The sequence below is a fragment of the Musca vetustissima genome, unplaced genomic scaffold (assembly GCF_032173495.1).
Source record: "Musca vetustissima isolate MV318-11 ecotype Yass unplaced genomic scaffold, APGP_CSIRO_Mvet_v1 utg21219, whole genome shotgun sequence".
In the NCBI taxonomy this organism is placed as follows: domain Eukaryota; kingdom Metazoa; phylum Arthropoda; class Insecta; order Diptera; family Muscidae; genus Musca; species Musca vetustissima.
In genome coordinates, this window is record NW_026882362.1 from 144,346 (window position 1) to 166,207 (window position 21,862).

Here is a 21,862-nt window from a genome sequence, read left to right on the forward strand (position 1 = left end):
AACTATGGGAAAAACCGCAGTTATTGAGGCGGTTTTTCCCATAGAAAATATCTGAACTTTATATCTGAGATATATTTGTTTCTATATAAAAATTGACTTCAATGTCTATAGACATATTTTATGGCCAGTTAATTAGGATTTTTTCTATTAAAAATCTATACTGACTGTGTTGGAATTTATTTATGAAAACTATTTCCTATTTCCCACAAACGAAAAAAAACTAGGCCAACCAAATAACCCAAAAACCAAAATAATAATTTATTCGGTTATTGTTTGAACTCTAAACAATATAACCTACTATATATACATATATAACAATAAAAGCAAAAACAATAATAACAAAAACAATAAAACAACAACAACAACACTTAATACCTATTTTTTGTACTCTACACAACATCGATATGGTGGCGGCGGCTTCTCTCTCACCTTATCTAAACGATAAGATTTTCCAAATACCACGGGTGAGCTGGTTAGAAAAAAATGCTAGACAATAACAAAAACAACAACAAAAACATGAAAACTACAACAAAATTGGCTTTATTTGCGATTGTTTGTTTTGTTGTTGTTGCTGTTACTGCTGCTTTGAGTTGCAACAGGTGGAGAGAATACATAAAAGTGAAACAGAAAAAAATATAAACAAATAAAAAAGCTAAAAATAACAACGACAACAAAAGATATGCAATGCATGCTCTCTATCCGACGACCGATCAACCACTTTAGTTCTGGTGATAGATACGCTTATTCTTCTACCAAGTTTTTTTTCTTTTACCTTATTTTTATTTTACTTTTGCTTTTTTTATACGATTTTTTTTTTTTGATTTATTTTATCATCCAAGCGGTTTCTTAGTTTATATCTTAAAATAACGAGCGCACTTGGTATTACACAACGTTTTGATTTACGCACTATTTTCAATTAGAAAAAAACTTTAAAGCCAAGACACGGCATCGTAAATATAAATATATATGCAGTGATGACGTACAGTGAAGAGCAAAAGTGATTTTTATTAGTAAAAATAGATTTTTTAGGTGGTTTTGTTGGCTTTGAAGAAGAAAAAAATTAATAAGGGTGTGTTTCTGAATCAAGTTACAAAGGGGTTAGTTGTTCACCATCCAGTACAAAAAAGAATTTTTAAATAAAAAAATCTTCCTTGTTCTGTAAAAATCGGCCCTTAGTAACGAATAGAAAACAATAGGTCATATCAAGCTGTGTTTTTTAAGAAAAAATCCCCCTCTATGTTGACCTCAGGACCAATAGTTTTTTCCATTGAAGAAATTCTCAGGACCGAAGAAAAAAATTCTCAAAGCCCAAGGACCTCAGTACGAACTGAGGTCTGCATTTTTTTTACTCACTTAGCTGGCTTGTTACATAACGGTTGTGTTCCATAAGCCGAGCTTAAAAAAGATTTCCAAGCGCGTCGATCAAATCCACCAATTTGGTCTTTCCATCTAATTCGTGGCCTTCTCCTTCTACGGGAACCATCAGTCGCTTTTACATGCCTTTTGAGCTGGGGCATTCTCATTCATTCGCACAACATAGCCTAGCCACCGTAGTCGCTGCATCTCAATACGACTGACTATGTCGATGACCGCGTATAAGTTGTAAAGCTCGTGGTTCATTCGACGCCGATATTCACCGTCGACGCAGATCGGCCCCTAGATCTTTCGGAGAATTTTTCTTTCAAACACCCCAAGAGCTGCCTCATCTGCTTGCGCAAATACCCATGCTTCAGATCCATATAACAGCAAGGGTAGTATCAGCGTCTTGTAAAGTGTCAGTTTGGTCTGGTGGGAGGTGGCCTTGTTTCTAAACTGCTTACTTAGACCATAGTAGCATCTGTTGACCACCACAATCCTCCTCCGAATTTCAAAACTGATGTTTTATTTATGGCGGTACCAAGGTGTATATAATCATTGACTACCTCGAAGCAGTAGTTCTCAAGGTCCACAGTTGGTCCGAGTCTACTGGACGTCTTGCGCGTTGATACCATCAGCTTGGTCTTTTCACCGTTTACTGCCAGACCCACTTTGGCAGACTGCTTTTCAATTTGTTCAAAGGTGGATTTTATCGCTCGCAATGTTCGACCCAATATGTCCATGTCATCGGCGTAGGCGAGTAACATGTGTTGTTTGGTGTACAGAGTGCCATGACCTTTACCAGCAGGATGTTAGAAAGATCACACGACAAACTGTCACCTTGTCTCAATCCTCGTTCGGTATTGTAGGGCTCCGATAGGTGCTTTCCGACGTTAATGCTGACATTGTGCCACTTAAAATTATCCAGCATAGCCGTATTTAAACACCTCTGAACGGATAGGGCTGTCGAATGCGGCTTTATAGTCGACGAATAGGTGGAATGTGTGGATGTGTTTTTCCTGGGTCTGGCCAGGTCTGATGCCGCATTGGTATGGTCCAATAATGTCATTGACCATTTGCTTTAATCGTTCACACAGCACACTGGATAGTACTTCATATGCGATGGGAAGAAGGCTAATTCTTCTATAGTTGGCACATATCGTCTTGCCTCCTTTTTTGTGCACGGGACACAGGATGCTGAAGTTCCAATCATTGAGCATGCATTCCTCTAGCCAAATTGTACTAATCAGCCGAACTCTTCGGCTGGTAACCCATCGGCTCCTGCTGCTTTATTGTTCTTCAGCCGATTAATTGCTATTCTGACCTCATCTTGGCTAGGTGGTATACATTTTATGCCGTCATCTCTTATTGGTTCTGGGGTATCTTGTTCACCGCCACTATTTGATACCAGAAGCTTTTCAAAATGCTTCTTCCAGATCACCAACACGCTGTCTGTAACATTCACCAGGCTTCCTTCTTCATCTCCACAGGAGGATGTACCTGCACCAAAACCTTCGGTTTGGTGTTTTCTCGTTGGTAAAATTTTGGGACTTCATTCTGACTTCTGTACATCTCGATTTGCTCACGCTCACGTTTTTTTGTTCTTTCTTCTTTTTTCTGAAAATATGTTTCTCCACTCTCCTTTTCTCCTTATAATTCTCCATAACATTACGTGTTGCTACTGTCTGCAGGGTTGCCCTTTACGCTGCGTTTTTCACATCGGTAGCATTACGACACTCCTGATCGTACCATGGGTTTATTGGTGGTGGTGTTTGTTACCCAAGTGTTGCTTTTGCTGCTGTATGTAGGAAGTGGGCAATTCTTTGCCATTGTGCTTCTATACTATCAAGGGTCAAAAGGGGTGCTTCGTCAAACAGTTGGGTAAGTTGAGCAGAGTAGGCCTCGGCTACCTGTTGTGTTTGTAGCTTTTCGACGTCGAGTTTCCGTGTTGTGTTAGATCACACCTTTGCTGCAACATTAAGACTAATCTTGGCTGCTACAAGGTAGTGGTCCGAATCAATATTCGCTCCTCTGATCGATCGAACGTCTAATACACTGGATGAATGCCTTCCGTCTATCACAACATGATCAATTTAATTTCTCGTTGCTTGATCAGGAGAAATCCAGGTGGCCTTGTGTATATCGACATGCTTGAATCTGGTGCTGCTAACTACCATGTTTTTTGCTGCCGCGAAGTCAATCAACATCATGCCATTGTCGAATGTTTCTTTATGAAGACTGAATTTTCCGACTGTGGGGTCAAAAATATTTTCCCTTCCGATTTTTGCATTGACATCTCCTAGTTTCTAGGCGCTCGTAAAATATGTCTTTGATTTGCTCATCTTTGTCTTCGGTCGGAGCATGGGCGCAAATAAGAGTGAAAATTTCTCTATATTAGGAAAATAGGCCCCGATATAAGCGTCACACTTAATTTTCGACATAATCTAGGTCCTAGCTAAACATGAGCTTCCTCCTTGAAGTTCTAATCGATTTTAGCTATTTTGAATGTCCATCTCATGGAGAAGGGTATGAATAGTTTGGTAGGTGGAAATTACGATTTTTTACTTTAGTTCTATATATATATATAAAAAATTGAAAAAAGATTTGTTCTTTTTGAAAAACCTTTTGCTCGGTTGGGTAGCTATTTTTCTATAGAATCTTTTAGTACTTGGGTCAGAAATACACATTTTATTTCTTCAATTTCAAAAATAATATACTGCTCAATTTGTTAAAAATGCAAATGTTTGGAAGATAACGACCTCAGAATTTCCGATTTATCGATTTTATATGATTTACCGAATAAAAAATATTCAAAATTCTAACATAACCTCTGAAAACTAAATAATATACATATTTGTCCATTGAATTTTGATTAGTCGATTTCAAAATTTCGTCCACACTGAAAATTGTTTTAACATTCTGGTTAAATTCGGAATAATCAAGGTTCAATATAGGTGTTTATTTTTAATAAAAATATTAAAATATTCTTATATTAATAATTTATTATTATTTTCCCATAAATTATATTTCTTTCTCTCTTTTTTCGTATACGCACCACAATCTATGGCACCCACGAAATACAAATATCGTAAAACATCAACAACTTAACTACAACAACAAAAACCAAAATTCACGTAAAAATAATTTTAATTAATACAACACCTCATGTTTCAAAATTAATGGCAAATATCCTATGTGGCACTCTATTATTTTTGCACACAACAAAAAAATCAATCTATCAATTTGTTTATGTGTCTTTGTGTGTGGGATTTTTATGTTAACAAATCAATTTAACCATCTCACCATGTGTGTGTGTGTGCAAAAATATATATATCATCACCAAAAAAACTATTCCCACGCTATTTTGGGTCTATTTTTTCACGGTAACACCACGCTGATACAACACCGACAATTCCGCAACACCACCATCATCACCACACAACGTTGTTACGTATCATCCTTATTTGTGCCGGGTTGGGGGCTTATCTCGTTGCATCAAAAAACAACGAACACAAACACACACGAACAGATTTTCCACCCGGTCAACTTTATCGATCAAGTGAGAAATTCGATTCAACGGAATTCCATCAATACCAACAACAAGGTTAGCTTTAAGTTTTTTTTTATTCCCCTGCTGCCGTCTGTAATTCGAACAGCATTTAAAAAACGAACGTACGCATGTTGCCTTACAAGCAAGCCTATTAAATTAATTATTTGCATTTTGTTTTTCACTCAAATCCTTTAACTTTATATGCAATTATAATAAATTGATTTGTTGTTATTTTTTCCCTCAATAACTTCCACAATCCCAAAAACCAAAAAAAGAAAAACAACAATAAAAACTGTAACAACAAATTGGCTGCACACATACGTCCTTAAATTATCCTTTAACAAGCGCTCCAATTTTTTTGCTGCCTACCAGTAATTGCATTATTTTTGCCCTATTTTAATTTGCCTGCATTTGCCAGTGTCCTTGCATTGCTGAACAATCCCTTCAACCTCCTTTCCTTTTCTATATGATTGTCGTATGTGTGTGTGTGTGTGCTTTTTTTTGAGAATCTGTTGCATGTAAAGTAAGTGTGTGTGTGTGCGCCTGAGAGTGTTTGTGTTTTTTTTTTCTGCTTGCAACACAGCAATTTAATCAATTAAATTAACAAAACCAAATTAACTCTATCCATATCGAACGTCACTACTGATATATCCTTCTATCCTTTGATTGCCTGTTGATAGTTGCGATTGATTTTTCTGGAAATTTATCAACTTTACTTTTGAATTTTTAAAAAGGATTTTCTGAGAATCAGGATTACTAGCAAATTTTATTTTTTGTGGTAGTTCTTAGTTCTGCGTATGAATGGCAATTCTTTCCAGGAAATGGGAATTTTTGCAATGATATGTTTGTACAATTGTAGGCAAGTGTGAAGGGGAATGGGGAGTTTAATTTCTCTACAAAATTCCCAATTCTAGCTAAGACGACATTTTTGTAAACCATGCGTAAACATTATTTTGAGAAAAAAAACGATTTATATCAATGATATTTCTTGAATAAAACTTTTAAAGAAAATCACGCCAACAAATTTGAAAATATAGTCCTGAAAAACCCCAGAACATGGAATGTCGAATTTAAAAAATTTCTGGAAACTTTCTTGTCTTTGAAAAAAACGAAAGCTGGCCAAAAACATCCTCTTGGAAATGGAGGAGGAGCTATGATTTTTAAAACAACAAATTCTGTACTCAGTTCCCAGACGATTTTTTTAAAAAAAAATCTGATAGCAGATAGCAGAGAATTTTTATACAAAAATTCCGTTACCAAAGGCTTTTCTTTATACAAAATTCTACTCAGTTCCAAAACGATTTTTTATCGAAAAAAACTGTTCTCAACTTCTCAGGCATTTTTTCAATCCCAGAAGATTTTTTTTCTCAATTTTATTTAAGTTCCTTTGGAAAAACATTCTACAGGTCTCTCTTTTTGAAAGGATCAGTGGTCTAAGGGTGGACATTTTGAAAAGACATATCGGAGGTCTTATAGAGCATTTTTTAAAGGAATATCAGAGGTCTAGACGTGTTTTTTTAATGGAATATTAGATTTTTAAGATGTCAAGGCTTTCATTAAAGATTTTTTCCTCAGATTTTTTGTTGTTAAACAGTCGATCCTGTGTTTCTAGAAGAATTGAACTTTCCTCAGTTCCCAGATAAGTTTTTAGAAACAACATATGTCCTTCGTTCCGAAAGAATGGTTTTTTTTTCTTTGCAAAATAGTCAGGCTATAAAAAACAACTATTTTTATAAAAAAAAAAACAACTATTTATTGACCACGAAGTCAGGCGCCAACGAAATGAACTTCTCATTGAGATTTTGCAAAAACAAAATATAATGGTATCCCAAATAACCCGCCAACATTACTGAAATGTTTTTTTCTTTTTTATAAAAAAAAATTACTGACTATTTTGCAAAAACAAAATACAAATGGTATCCCAAATAACCCGCCAACATTACTGAAATGTTTTTTTTTTTTTTATAAAAAAAATTTACTCGGTTCTCAGAAAAAATCTGTAGTCAATTTACTAAGGATTTTTTCTTAGTACAAGAACCATTTAGAACAATTCAGAGGAATGTTTTTATGAGTTTCGGGGATAATTTTTATACAAAAAATTGTCCACTGTAGGATTTTTCTTTTCAGCCTCAGAAGAATTCTTTTTTGTCTTCAAGTTGTTCTTAGTTCAATGCGAACGTTTTTCTCAGTTCCAGAATTTATCTTCTATGGAACAAATGCCTGTAAAATTCTGTCGCAAACGTCTGAGATTTTTTCTGCCACACTGTAAACGTTATACACAAACATTTGATAAAAGCAGCTGATGTATTTCCTTTCAAAGAAATCTGCTTTCAGGCTGAAGTTTTTTTTGTCTGTGGTCACGGTGCTTTAAAACATTTATTAAAGTCTTTTTCAAAATAAACAAAAAAATACGTTTAGACCTCTGATAGTCCTTTTAAAAAATTCACGCTTCCTTTTCGAAAAAAATCACGCTTTATCCTCTGATAGTCGTTTTCGAAAGAATTCACGCATAAACCTCTGAAAGTCCTTTTCGAAAAAAAAAAAATCCACTCTTAGACCACTGATAGTTCTTTAATCAAATTCACTCTTAGACTATTGATAGTTCTTGCAAAAAAACAAAGCTTAAGCCTCTGATAGTCCTTTTTAAAAATCCACGCCTAGACCAATAACAGTCCTTTAAAAAAATCCACTCTTAGACCTCTAATAGTCCTTTTAAAAAATACATACTTAAGCCCCTGATATTATTTTTAAAAAATCCAAGCCTTGACATCTTAAAAATCTGATATTCCATTAAAAACACGTCTAGACCTCTGATATTCCTTTAAAAAATGCTCTATACGACCTCCGATATTTCTTTTCAAAATATCCACTCTTAGACCACTGATCCTTTCAAAAAGAAAAAAATCCACGTCTAAACATATAATAGTCCTTATATAAAAAATTAGCTCTTTGACCTCTGATACTCTTTAAAAAAATGCACGCCTAGAAAAATGCTCCCCTAGTCGTTTTAACAAAAATCCACTCTTCGACCTCTGTTAACCCTTCTAAGAAATCCACACTAAGACCTCTGGTAGTCCTTTTAAAAAATACACGCTTAGACCTCTGGTAGTCTTATTCAAAATTCCACACTTAAGTCTTTAATATTCATTTAAAAAAAAATCCACGATTAGATCTCTGATAGTCCTTACATTATATTTTTTCTAACATCCTATCTTAAACCTCTAATAACCCTTTATAATAAATATCAACAAATCCACGCTAAAAGCTCTGATAGTACTTAAAAAAATCCAAGCTTAGACCTCCTTTCTGATACGAACTTCTTTGGAAAATCCACAAGTTTAGTTCTTGCAAAATATTCTTTAAAAACAGCTGTAATTAGGAAATAGGAGGTAGGAAATATCTCAAAATGTACTAACATATTATTTTATTTTCAGAGAAAACTACATATGTCAGAAAAAACAATCCACACATTAATGTCAACCGTAAATTAAATTTGAGTACCATTTAGAAAAAAATTTTATGATTCGTGCTCTAAAGGTTCACCCAAATTTTCCATTTGGCACACATTATTTCCATAAGTGTCCTCCTCAACCACCTAACTAAACTTCCTGCATACCCCGATTCTATACCCCCACAATGATTCCAAATTAAAATTTCAGGGTTCCAACTCTATTAATTCACCCACTATTAAAATTGTACCGAATTTAGTAGTAGAATTTCCAAAACTTCCTACTTAAACCAAAGCTACACCACGACAGTGATTCTGAATCCAAGTTTCAGGATTCCAACTCCATAGGTTCACCCACAATTCAAATTGTACCAAATTTGGTACACAGTAGTTTGAATTTCCAAAACCTCTTACTTACCCCAAACTTACACGATTCAAATTGAACCAAATTTAGTACACATTTCTAAAACTTCCTACATATCTCAATCTTACACCTCAACAGTGATCCTGACTCCAAATTTCGTGATTCTAGCTCTATTGGTTCACCTAAAATTCAAATTGTACCAAATTTAGTACCATTTAGTACCCAAAAGTATTATTTTCTTAAACTGAATCCTGACTCCAATCCCACACCCCTACAGTGATCCTGACTCCAAATTTCATTGTTCCCGCTCTATAGGATAACCCAAATCCAAACTGTACTGATTATAGTACGATTTAGTACTTTTCGTACTGATAAGTAACAAATTTCCAAAATTACGTTCATATCCCAATCTTACACTCCGACGGTAATTTTAATTTCAAATTCCAGTATTCCAGCTCGATTTGTATCTCCAAATTAAATTTGTATCAAATATAGTACCATATAGTACTTTTCGTACACATGAGTACACGCTTTCAAAACAATATCCTTAAATGGACCCTACTTCTCAATCTTAATTCTCACTCCAAATTTCAGGTTTTTAACGCTATCCGTTCACATGCTGTACATTTTCGTACTTTTCGGATAGTTATAGTTCGAATTTCCAAAAACCCTTTGGTACATCTATCCTACACTCCATTAACGACCACCAAACCAAATTTCAGAATTCTAGCTCCACCGGTTCGCCAAATACAAATGTCATCACATTTCGTACTTTTCGTGCCGTTCTAGTATGAATTTCCAAAAACCCAGCCTTATTTGTCAGATTTGGAAAAGGGTTGACCTTCATTCAATCAGTCAGCCTCATCGTTAAATCAGTCAGTTAATCAGTCAGTCAGTCAATCACTTTACTCTTTTATTAGTATAGATAAATATTCATTACAAAATTCAAGCTTCTGCCTAATGGGATCCTTAGGCATTATTTTTTTAAAATGGAAAACATATTCTTCGAAAATAAACGTCTACGGCAAAAATTCTCAGAAATATTTGAAATATTCTTTAAAATGTCCAAGTTAGTCCAAATATATGCGTATATGGCTATCTTTAAAAATATACTTAGAAATATCAACGACCTCCTTTGAAAATATCGTCCTTTCAAAATCCACAAAAGTGACAACGATATCCATTGAAAACTATTCCATAAAAAATCAAGTTTGTGGCTGTGACGATAGTCCTTTTAAAACAGGTTTTGAAAAATCGGGCCAAGTATCTCTTTTATTAATATTTTCATATCTCTTCTCTGTAATAAGTCAAGGCATTTCAAAAATTCATTGACTCCATATTTGCATTTCCTTGTGTGCAAAAAGCAGATAACGTGCGAATCACGAATTTTCACAACAAATGCATTTCAAAACTAAATGCCAGCCAACTATGAATCTGAATGACCAATATGTAGTGGCATTTATGAAAATAAAAACCCGAAGTGGAATCCACAACACCTATAAGGGAGGAGGAAAAAAAATTGTGTACGGAGCACGTATCTTTTTCGAGAAGGGTGATATTCTTATTATTATAATTTTTTATTTATTACTGATTTTTGCCAATACTACTCCTCATATTTTATTTGTTTTTCTTTTTTTCAAAATCCAACAACAAGCCGACATATAAAAGCCACTGTTGGCAGAGACAACGCCTTACGAAAAACATGACGTAATTTTTGTCGTTTTCTGCTATTTGTGTGTGACTCTCCTTCGCAAAAATGCTTACCCCTCTTTGTGAGGAGGTGTAGTGCCGGGGGTTTGTTGTTAGCCGATTTTTTCTTCAGTCATGCCGGTTTTTGCTTTATTTATTTTCTATGTTTTTGTTTATTTTATTTATTTTTTAACTACTGCACGCTAACCAACCAACCAAAGCTGCCGGAGTGATAAACAGCAAATTGTTTCTACTCTTCAAATAGGAGACAAACTAACGTCTAAAAATAATAATAAAATTTCCAAATTAAATTTGAACTTGGCATAATTAAGAGTTTATTTTTCATAAAAAAAAATCTCAAACAGGTTTTTTTGTTAACAGATAATTGTTGTTGTTGGTTATTATAATAATAGTAAATCTGAAATATCATGAATACCTTGATATTTTTTGAGGTATTTTGAGTGTATGAATTAAAGAATATTTTTCAACAAATATCACAGCTATAGGCGTGGATTTTTTAAAGAATATTTTTCAACAAATATCACAGCTATAGGCGTGGATTTTTTAAAGAATATTTTTCAACAAATATCACAGCTATAGGCGTGGATTTTTTAAAGAATATTTTTCAACAAATATCACAGCTATAGGCGTGGATTTTTTAAAGAATATTTTTCAACAAATATCACAGCTATAGGCGTGGATTTTTTAAAGAATATTTTTCAACAAATATCACAGCTATAGGCGTGGATTTTTTAAAGAATATTTTTCAACAAATATCACAGCTATAGGCGTGGCTATAGGCGTGGATTTTTTAAAGAATATTTTTCAACAAATATCACAGCTATAGGCGTGGATTTTTTAAAGAATATTTTTCAACAAATATCACAGCTATAGGCGTGGATTTTTTAAAGAATATTTTTCAACAAATATCACAATAGGCGTGGATTTTTTAAAGAATATTTTTCAACAAATATCACAGCTATAGGCGTGGATTTTTTAAAGAATATTTTTCAACAAATATCACAGCTATAGGCGTGGATTTTTTAAAGAATATTTTTCAACAAATATCACAGCTATAGGCGTGGATTTTTTAAAGAATATTTTTCAACAAATATCACAGCTATAGGCGTGGATTTTTTAAAGAATATTTTTCAACAAATATCACAGCTATAGGCGTGGATTTTTTAAAGAATATTTTTCAACAAATATCACAGCTATAGGCGTGGATTTTTTAAAGAATATTTTTCAACAAATATCACAGCTATAGGCGTGGATTTTTTAAAGAATATTTTTCAACAAATATCACAGCTATAGGCGTGGATTTTTTAAAGAATATTTTTCAACAAATATCACAGCTATAGGCGTGGATTTTTTAAAGAATATTTTTCAACAAATATCACAGCTATAGGCGTGGATTTTTTAAAGAATATTTTTCAACAAATATCACAGCTATAGGCGTGGATTTTTTAAAGATTATTTTTCAACAAATATCACAGCTATAGGCGTGGATTTTTTAAAGATTATTATTCAACAAATATCACAGCTATAGGCGTGGATTTTTTAAAGAATATTTTTCAACAAATATCACAGCTATAGGCGTGGATTTTTTAAAGAATATTTTTCAACAAATATCACAGCTATAGGCGTGGATTTTTTAAAGAATATTTTTCAACAAATATCACAGCTATAGGCGTGGATTTTTTAAAGAATATTTTTCAACAAATATCACAGCTATAGGCGTGGATTTTTTAAAGAATATTTTTCAACAAATATCACAGCTATAGGCGTGGATTTTTAAATTAATATTTTTTCAACCACAGCTATAGGCGTGGATTTTTAAATTAATATTTTTTTCAATCACAGCTATAGGCGTGGATATTTTTCAACAAAATACAGCTATAGGCGTGGATTTTTCAACAAATATTTTTCAACAAATATCACGGCTATAGGCGTGGATTTTTTAAAGAATATTTTTCAACAAATATCACAGCTATAGGCGTGGATTTTTTAAAGAATATTTTTCAGATATGTAGATACCGAATTCCTCTGGTATTTTTCTGTCTGTAATATTTTTTGTTGCGAAAATGAAAACATCACCATTATTAGAGCAATCTCTATGTGTATATGTAGCTTTTCATTCGCTAACAACAGGTGGCCGCCGCATTCATATCTACAAAAACGTGCTGTGCTGCTGCCCCTTCAATAATATGAAAAGTTAATTTTGTTTACACCTCAGACCGTTTCAATCAAAATATGAGAGACAATTGCGGTTGTTGTTCCTTTGGCATCATCTTCTCCATCTGTTGCTCGCTGCTGAACATTGAAGATTTCAATCAGCAAATTTATTAAAACATTTTTATCGTCAATTAAATGTTCTTTTATTTTATAGACGTAGCTGATGATAGATTTCGTATTTCTTTTTTTGTGTGAAATATTTTTTGTTCTTGTGCGGTTTGGTCGAATGTGTAATCAGCATTTATATTTGAACAAGTGTATTGTTCATGTTTTAATTTTTTTTATGCGATTTAAAATCAAACCGCATATATCGCTATTTCAATACACTGTTCTTTAGAAAAAATTATTGGAAATTTTGTCTATTTTTTATTAACGACTAAACCTTTCCATAAGTTAATTCATATTTAAACATTTATATCCGCAATCGCCCACACAACTGGTTAACTGGTTTCGCATAGGTTAATGGATATTTATGGATATTTTGGTTTTTATTATAAAAAATTCACAGTTAATTATACCCAAATTTGCTGATATTTAACATAGGTTTTTTTTGGTGTGTTTATGGTGGTTTAAATTCAAAACCGCTACCATACCAAGCCAATGGAATCACATATTAAAAACACATTTTAGGTACAAATATTCCCATTTATTTTATTTAAAATTCAAGCTTATAGTTAAGACGGGATTTCAATAATTTATATTAAATTCCACGCTTCTAGTTAAGATGGTTTAGGATAAATATTATGTACAAAATTCATCGTCTGACAGAGATGTTCCTTAAAATATATATATTTTTTTTTTAATTTCCAAGCTAATGACCCTTGAAAAATATTCTTTAAAAATAATCCATAAGTCCTTGAAAGTCCTTAAAAAATATTCTTAAAAAAAAATCCACGCATAAGTCCTTGAAAGTCCTTGAAAAATATTCTTTAAAAAAATCCACGCATAAGTCGTTGAAAGTCCTTGAAAAATATTCTTAAAAAAATCCACGCTTCTAGTTAAGATGGTCCAGGATAAATATTGTGTACAAAATTCATCGTCTGACAGAGATGTTCCTTAAAATATATATATATTTTTTAAATTTCCAAGCTAATGACCCTTGAAAAATATTCTTTAAAAAATCCACGCATAAGTCCTTGAAAAATATTCTTTAAAAATCCACGCTTCTAGTTAAGATGGTCCAGGATAAATATTATGTACAAAATTCATCGTCTGACAGAGATGTTCCTTAAAATATATATATTTTTTTAAATTTCCAACCCTTGAAATATATTCTTTAAAAAAATCCACGCGTATAACAGTGAAAGTCCTTGAAAAATATTCTTTAAAAAATCCACGCGTATAGCTTTGATACTCCTTGAAAAATATTCGTTAGTGGTTTTGAAATATATATTGTAGTAAAACATCCAGCTTATAGAGGTCCTGGATAATTATTATTGAAAAAATCCGGTCTTTTTGAGGTCCTTGAAAAATATTTTTTAGAAAATTGTTTAAAAAAATCCTGGACAAATATTCTTTAAAAAATCCCGATTTATAGAGGTCATTGACTAATATTATTTAAAAAATACCTAGTTGTAGAAGTTCTGGAAAAATTTTCTTAAAAAATCACTGCTTGTTGAGGTCTATAGAGTAACTTCGGGTAATGTATATAAAATATAGAAAATGCTTGAAATATCCAATGCCGCCTTGATAAATATTTTCCTTATTAGTGAAAACAAACATCAAAATTGGTTTTTAAAAATAATTGCAATGTAGAAAATTTTGTAAGAAAATTCTGATTGTAAAAGTTTGATTTGAACATTTTTTAGCACAAAAGTCGAACGTTTTTGCAAAATAGTCAAACACCTCGAATATAAAGAAGTTATGTGGTATATTTTAACAAAAAATACGTTTAGCTGTAATTACAATCGGAGATTTTTAATTTTTATTCATTTTTGAGGCCGATAATTATTTTTAAATAAAAAACAATTTTTATAAAAAATATGAGGACGAGAAAAATATTTAAAAAAATGAAAACTGGATATGAAATTACAGGTGTTTCGGTTGGATACTGAAGCAAGGACCTTCAAAATACCGCAAATTCCTTTTCCAAAACATAAACCCATATAATTCACTGTTACCCAAGAGTGTAATAAATTAAAATTTATCACAACCAAAAACCTACCTAACTTACTAATACTCATTACCCACACATACTTGGCTGGAAAAAAGCCAGATTACCCGCCATATTTTTATTTGCAGCTTAGAGTTTTTTGAAATATAATGCAATAACATTTTTATAGACAAATATATACAATTTTTGACCTGGAATATATTTAGCCAACAAAATGTGAAAACAATTTGTTTTCAGTTTTTACCGTTGGTACGCCCAAAATATCAAAAAAAGAAAATGGTGGTCCACATTACCGGAAGTTACTCTATAAAATATTCTTTAAAATTCAAGCTGTTAGAGGTTCTGCAAAAATATTCCTTAAAAAAATTCTGACTTGCTGAGGTCCTTATAAAATATATTTTAAAAATCGCTGTTGACAGATGTTTTTAAAAAATCCCGGAAAAATTATTTAAAAAAATGCTGGCTTGTAGAGGTCCTTGTATAAAATTCCTTAAACAAATCCGGGCTTACTTCAAAAAATAGCAACTTACAGATGACCTGGAAAAAAGCCAGGCATATAGTAGTTTTTATTTTTTTAATCATTCTTTGAAAAATGCCGTCGTGTAGAGATCCCTAAAAAATATTTTTTAAAAAATACCGGCTTGTTGGAGTTTTTATAAAATATTATTTCAAAATCCTGACTGTTGATGGTCCTGGATAAATATTCTTTAAAAATCCTGGCTTATAGAAGCCCTGAAAAAAAACCCCAGTATATAGAGGTTTTTGTTTTTTTTTTAATCCCGGCATATGGAGTTCATGTAATTAAATCGCTGTTTGTAGAGAACCCTGAAAAATATTCTATAAAAATCCTTGTAGATGTCTTTGAAAAATATTATTTAAAAAATACGGAGTAGTAAAGGTCCCGGAAAATTTCAGGTGTTAGAGTCCCGAAAAAATGCTGGTTTGTTGAGGTCCTTATACATTTTTTAAATCACGGTGTAGAGGTCAAGGAAAAAAATATTAAACAATCCCGGTTGTTAGAGGTCCTGCAAAAAAACTTAAATAAGTTCTGGCTTGTAGTGGGCCATAAATAATATTAATAAAACAATCTGCGCGTATAGAGGTTATTGAGTAATATTCTTTAAAAATCCTTCAAAAAATCCAGGTATATAGGATTTTTGATTTTTTTAGTTCCGGCATGTGGCGTTTCTGGAAATATCTCTTTAAAAAACCAGACTTGTAGATATCCATGAAAATATTATTTAAAATCTTGCGGCTTATAGAAGTCTTTGAAAAATACTATTTAAGAGGTAGAGGTCATGGATAAAATTCTTTAAAAAAACCCCGTCTTTGGTTTGCAAGAAATATATTTTGAAAAATATTCTTTAAATCCCGACTTATAAAGATCCTTGAAAAATATTCTTTGCAATATCCACGCCTATGGAGTTCTTAAAAAATCCACGCTTGTTAAGGTCCTTGAAAATAGTCACCAAAAACAACGCTTAGACAGGCCCTGCGAAATATTCTTTAAGAAATCCACGCCTATAAAGACCTTTGAAATATATTCTTTAAAAAACCTATAGGCAAATAAGATTAAAAAAATATATAGAAAAATCTATGTCCTTAAAAAATTTAGTGCTTCTGAAAGTCGCTAAGGCCGCTGCCTATTTTTTTTTTGTAAATTATAAATTTATTTAATTTCATTCTTGCCAATTTTCTACTCATAATTCCATAACGTTGTTCCGTCGTTCGTTGACAATTTTATAATTACCATAAATATTTTTAAATGGAATGCGGCATTTATGGTTTTGGTATTTCCATGCAGCAGTGTACACCACCACCACCATCACAGTGTGCGCCATTTGTCGTCAGTATTGGAATTTCGCCGTCTATTATAATTTTCTACGAAAAAGTTCATTAACTTACTACAGATGGGCGAGAAAGTCAATGGACAGCGAAAGCACTTACGCATAAATTTATTTATATTTTAAGTTAATTGGGCTAAGCCACAAAATTTAAAAAAAAAGAAATACTAAATTTTAAAACTTCTATTAAAAAATTATCGATCTTGAAATTATTAAAAAATATATACAAAATGTTTCATTGCAAAAATATTTGTGTCCATGAAGCTTAGTGCTAATAGAAGAACTGAACTTATTTTTTGCTATTTCTACTTTTTTTTACGATGTGCAAAAAAAAAAACTAGTCTAATTTTCGAGGTCATTTAAAGTGTATTCATTTATAAAAAATAACGTTGGCACATTTTTTATATATATTTTCATATGTGTATATATAAATGGTTATGATATTATCCACTTTAGGGGTCAACAGCAGTTGAACGTCTAGCGGAATAAAGTGGTGGCTCATTGACTGTTCGTCTATTAAATTTTTGAGGGCTCCTCCTTACTTGGCATTTTGTCTGAACATAAAAAAAAAACGAAAATACTACACTTGACGTATTCGTCATCCTCATCATCATCGTCGTTGTGGCCATTATTGTTATTTTGTTTGACTCAACGTCAACCGTTCAACAACCGCTGTCGATCATCGTTCTTATTATAAGTTTATTTTTCCCCTCTACAAATTTTACATTGCGGTCTGTGGCTGATGTTGTTGCAGTTTTTTTCTCTTTACTAGTTTTTTCTGCTTTTCAATATTAATATTAAAAAGTTAATTTACTTACATACACAGCTCGACTCGTTCTATTATAATTTTCGTGTCGTAGCCATAGTCATAGTTAATGACAAATTGTATTTAATTGAATTTACATACATTTTAATAATTTAAACATCAAAAGGCCAACAAAAATGTCAATAGCAATTTTGAATTATTGTTCATTAATGGAAAAAAATATTTTTTTTTTTCATAAAAATATAGTTAATAGAAAGTTAACAGCATAGACTATGAGGTATGGATGAGGTTTAATATAGTATGTCCCAAATCAGCTGAAGATACTGTATTCGAACATGTCAGGCTGCCATATGGAGTAGAATATACACAGTCTATTTAGGATAAAATATTATTAAGTAAATATTATAGAAATACCTTTTATATAAATATATTGAACAAGGAACACGAATAAAGCCCAAAAAATATTCAAAACTTATTTTTAAAGGATCCATTATTATTTCTTACATGAAATCTTCTTTATTACAAAAATTCTTTATTACAAAGTCTGGCACAAAGCACACGAAGTTGATATAATATAGTCCTTGTCCAATAGTGGCTGCTGTAGTCTTCAAAAATATTAAAAAAAAAACGAAATCTTCAAAAAAAAAACAACGCCTGCTGTAAAAGTCCTTGAAAAATATTCATTAAAAAATTCCGGATTGTAGAGGTCTTTGAAAAATATCATTAAAAAATCCCAGCTTATAGAAGCCCTTGCAAAATATTATGTAGAACATTGTTAAAAATCCTGGAAAATTAGAATATTTTTTTAAAAATCCCAGTTTGTTATGCTTTAAAAAATTCTGTGGAGGTCCTTGAAAAATATTCTCTAAACATTTTTTATAGAGGCCCTTTAAAATTGTAGATCTCCTAAAAAATAGCTTTTCAAAATTCCATAAAACTCCCGGAGCATTGAAAAATATCTCTAAAAAATTCTTGAAAAATTTTCAGTGGAATTAAATTCCGTCATATAGAGGTCGTGGAAAAAACTTGTAGAGTTCCCTAAAAATATTCTTTACCAAATCCCGGCTTGTAGATGTCCTTTAAAAATCTTTAAAAATCCCGGCTGGAGAATTGAAAAATATCTACAATCAATCTTATTCAAAAACTCCTCGCTTACGGTAAACGTACGGTTTTATAGGTGCAGTAGTCCTTGAAATTTATTTTTTCAAAAATCAAGCTCGTTGGCCAATAATCCACGCTTAAAAAACTCTTCCTTGAATAAATATCCTATATCTTTAATTTTAGCTTTTAGCTAAGATGGTCCTTGATGAATATTCTAAGGCCTTAAAGTCCTAAAAGTCCTTGACAAATTTTCATTAATAAATCCACGTTTTTAGGCCTTAAAGTCCTTGAAAAATATTCATTCATAAATCCACGTTTTTAGGCCTTAAAGTCCTTGAAAAATATTCTTTAATAAATCCACGCTTTAAGGCCTTAAAGTCCTTGACAAATATTCATTAATAAATCCACGCTCAGTTGGCCCTTGAAAAATATTCTTTAGTAAATCCACGCTTATAGGTCTTAAAGTCCTTGAAAATTTTTCTTTAATAAAACCACACTTATAGGCCTTAAAGTCCTTGAAAAATATTTTTTAATAAATCCACTCTTATAGGCCAGGTAGTCCTTGAAAAATATTTTTTAATAAATCCACCCTTATAGGCCAGATAATCCTTGAAATTTTTTCTTTAATAAATCCACGCCTCAGTTGGCCCTTGAAAAATATTCTTTAATAAATCCACGCTTAGTTGGCCCTTGTAAATTTTTCTTTAATAAATCCACGCCTCAGTTGGCCCTTGAAAAATATTCTTTAATAAATCCACGCCTTAATAAATCCACGCAATATTTGTAAAAAATCAAGCTTTAAGCTAGAAGGTTCTAATAAAATACTCTATAAAAATATAGGACTCTTCATTGAAAAGATATCCTTTAGCTTCTAATCCTTGAAAAATATTATTTTAAAAATCGACGATTTTAGGCCGTATGGTCTCGGAGAAATATTCTTTGAAAGTAAAGCATTTAAAATTTATGGTTAAAAAATCAAGCTCCTGTCTAAGAAGGTCGTTTAAAAATATCCATGAAAAAAATCCATGCTTATAGATATTATGGTTCTTGGGAAAATATTCCTTAAAAAAACTACCCTTCTTCATCTGAAAACCACTGTATTTTTGAAACTCAATTATTATAATTTTAAAAGTATTACAAAAACATTTTTTGAATTCACGATTGAGGTCGGATAGTCCAACAAAATCTCAAATTTTAAGGGCTTCGCGCCGGTGTCTCTTTTTGGTAGCCCTAAAAAATTCGCTTATAGCTAAGAAAGTCCTTAAAAAGTATTCTAAAAAATTCCACTGCACCTACTGTCGAACAACTATTAATATTTAAAACAAAATTCATAAATTTGTGATTTTAGCCCTGATGACCCTTCCCAGTTTTTTGCCGTCATAAAAAATTTACGAATTTGCTTTGCACTATAATTTGAATAAATTATTTAACAATAATGATGATTTACATATTAGATCGAGGAAGAGAAAGTAATCAATTTCACATAGATGAAATTCTAGTGATTTTACGTATTCACAGTGATGTTAAAAAGTACGCAACCACTAATCTAAAGGGCCTTAATGTTAAAAAATATGTTGGGAACGACTTTCAGGTCCAAGATCGTGGAATATTTTCTAATGGGCCATATGCTACAGTTTCAAATTTTTTGAAGCTAATATTTTGTATTGTAGTTGGCGTTTGATAGTTCATGAAGTTCGTTCAAGCTATAATTGCGGGTTTGTTTTAAGGAAAATCTAAGGAGATTTTTGAGAGCACGAAAATTACTCTGTATATATACAATTTTAATTTATTGTAAAAAATATTACAAACTTTTATTCCAATACATTTTGAATCAAATCAAATTTAATTCTATTTTATTTGAGAAATAAAAATAATTTTCCAACGTATGTGCACTTTTTATCCGAAGTGTAAATTTCTCCCCCCTCAGCCCCTCCTTAAATTGATAAATATGTACATACATATTACAATACTAATAACATTGGTTACTACTTTGCCCCATTTGAATAAATATATATACGCAGAAATATATGTGCCTGTATAATGCGAGTGTGTGTGTATCTCTGTGCATGTCTACTTGCTTGAGCTCTACTCGAATGTGATTGAATCATTGTTTTTGTTTTGATGTTAACGTTATTTTATTATTTACAAAATATCAACTCTCAAGCCCCAACAATAAAACAAAAATGTTCTCACAACCCAAAAAACACTTGATTATGTGCCAGAACACTGTAGCTATATAAAATAGGGACAAGTTTTTTCGAAAAAATATTCCACAGTTACTGAGGTCTAATTTCTTTCTATGAAAAATTACCTCAGACACAGATTTTTTCAATAGAAAAAATGATTTTTTATAGAAAAATTTTTCTGATTTTTTCTATAGAAAAAAAATTTAATGTCAGATTTTTTTTTATTGAAAAAAAAAAATGCTTCTGTCATTGAGGTCAGATTTGTTTCTATAGGAAAAATAATCCTGTCAGAAAAAAAAACAATACCTCTGTCACTAAGGTCCTATTTTTTTCTACAGAAAAAATACCTCAGTAACAGAGGTCCGATTTTTTTTCTCTATGAAAAAGAAAATACCTCATTACCTCAGGTCCGATAGTTTTTCTATAGAAAAAATATTTCATTATATGAGGTCCGATTTGTTTCTATAGTAAATCAACTCTTTAACTGTCTTTAATTGAAGTTCAATTTTTTCTATAGAACAAAATACCTCTTTAACTGACGTCTTATTTCTTCTATAAAAATACCTCTTATACTGAGATCCGAGATAGAAAAAATACCTTAGCAACTGAGGTCCAAATTTTTTCTATAGAAAAAATACCTCAGCAACTGAGTTCCGATTTTTTTCTATAAAAAATACCTCATCAAGTGAGTTCCAATTTTTTTCTATAGAAAAAAATGCCTCAGCAATTAATGTGAATTTTTTGCTATAAAAAATAACTCAGCACCATAGGAAAGGTACAGCCAGTGAGGTCCAATTTTTGTTTCTATAGAAAAAAACCACATCATCCGTTTTTTTTTTCTATAGAAAAAATACGTCATTCATTAAAATTTGATTTTTCATGTGAAAAGAAACCTCAGTCCCTATTCGAATTTCGTTCAGTGTATTATTACCATAATATTTACTTACTGTTGCTGCTGTATATATTTATACCACTAACCTTCATATCTATTTCGTACATTTAAGTATATTTACCTACATATCTATACTGACATATATACTCATATTACTCATCTATTTAAATATACATTCTAGTCGAGTATATGCAAATATAAGTTAAGTATCTTGCATGCTAAACATATTTTTCTGTAAATATATTTGCAAAATGTTCGGACAATAACCAGAAATATTAACCGATTTGTTGTTATTGTTATTATTATAATCATTGTTTG

General features: G+C 31.7%; 1 protein-coding gene across 1 annotated transcript in view; it reads left to right on the forward strand.

Annotated features, from left to right (window-relative positions):
• LOC133328716 (protein lap4-like) overlaps positions 1–21,862 on the forward strand; it is a 151,082-nt gene that overhangs the window by 123,991 nt on the left and 5,229 nt on the right. The window contains exon 7 of the mRNA XM_061537260.1: positions 4,886–4,960. Within this exon, the coding sequence (XP_061393244.1) occupies positions 4,886–4,960 (75 nt within the window). The remainder of the gene's footprint in view (positions 1–4,885; positions 4,961–21,862) is intronic.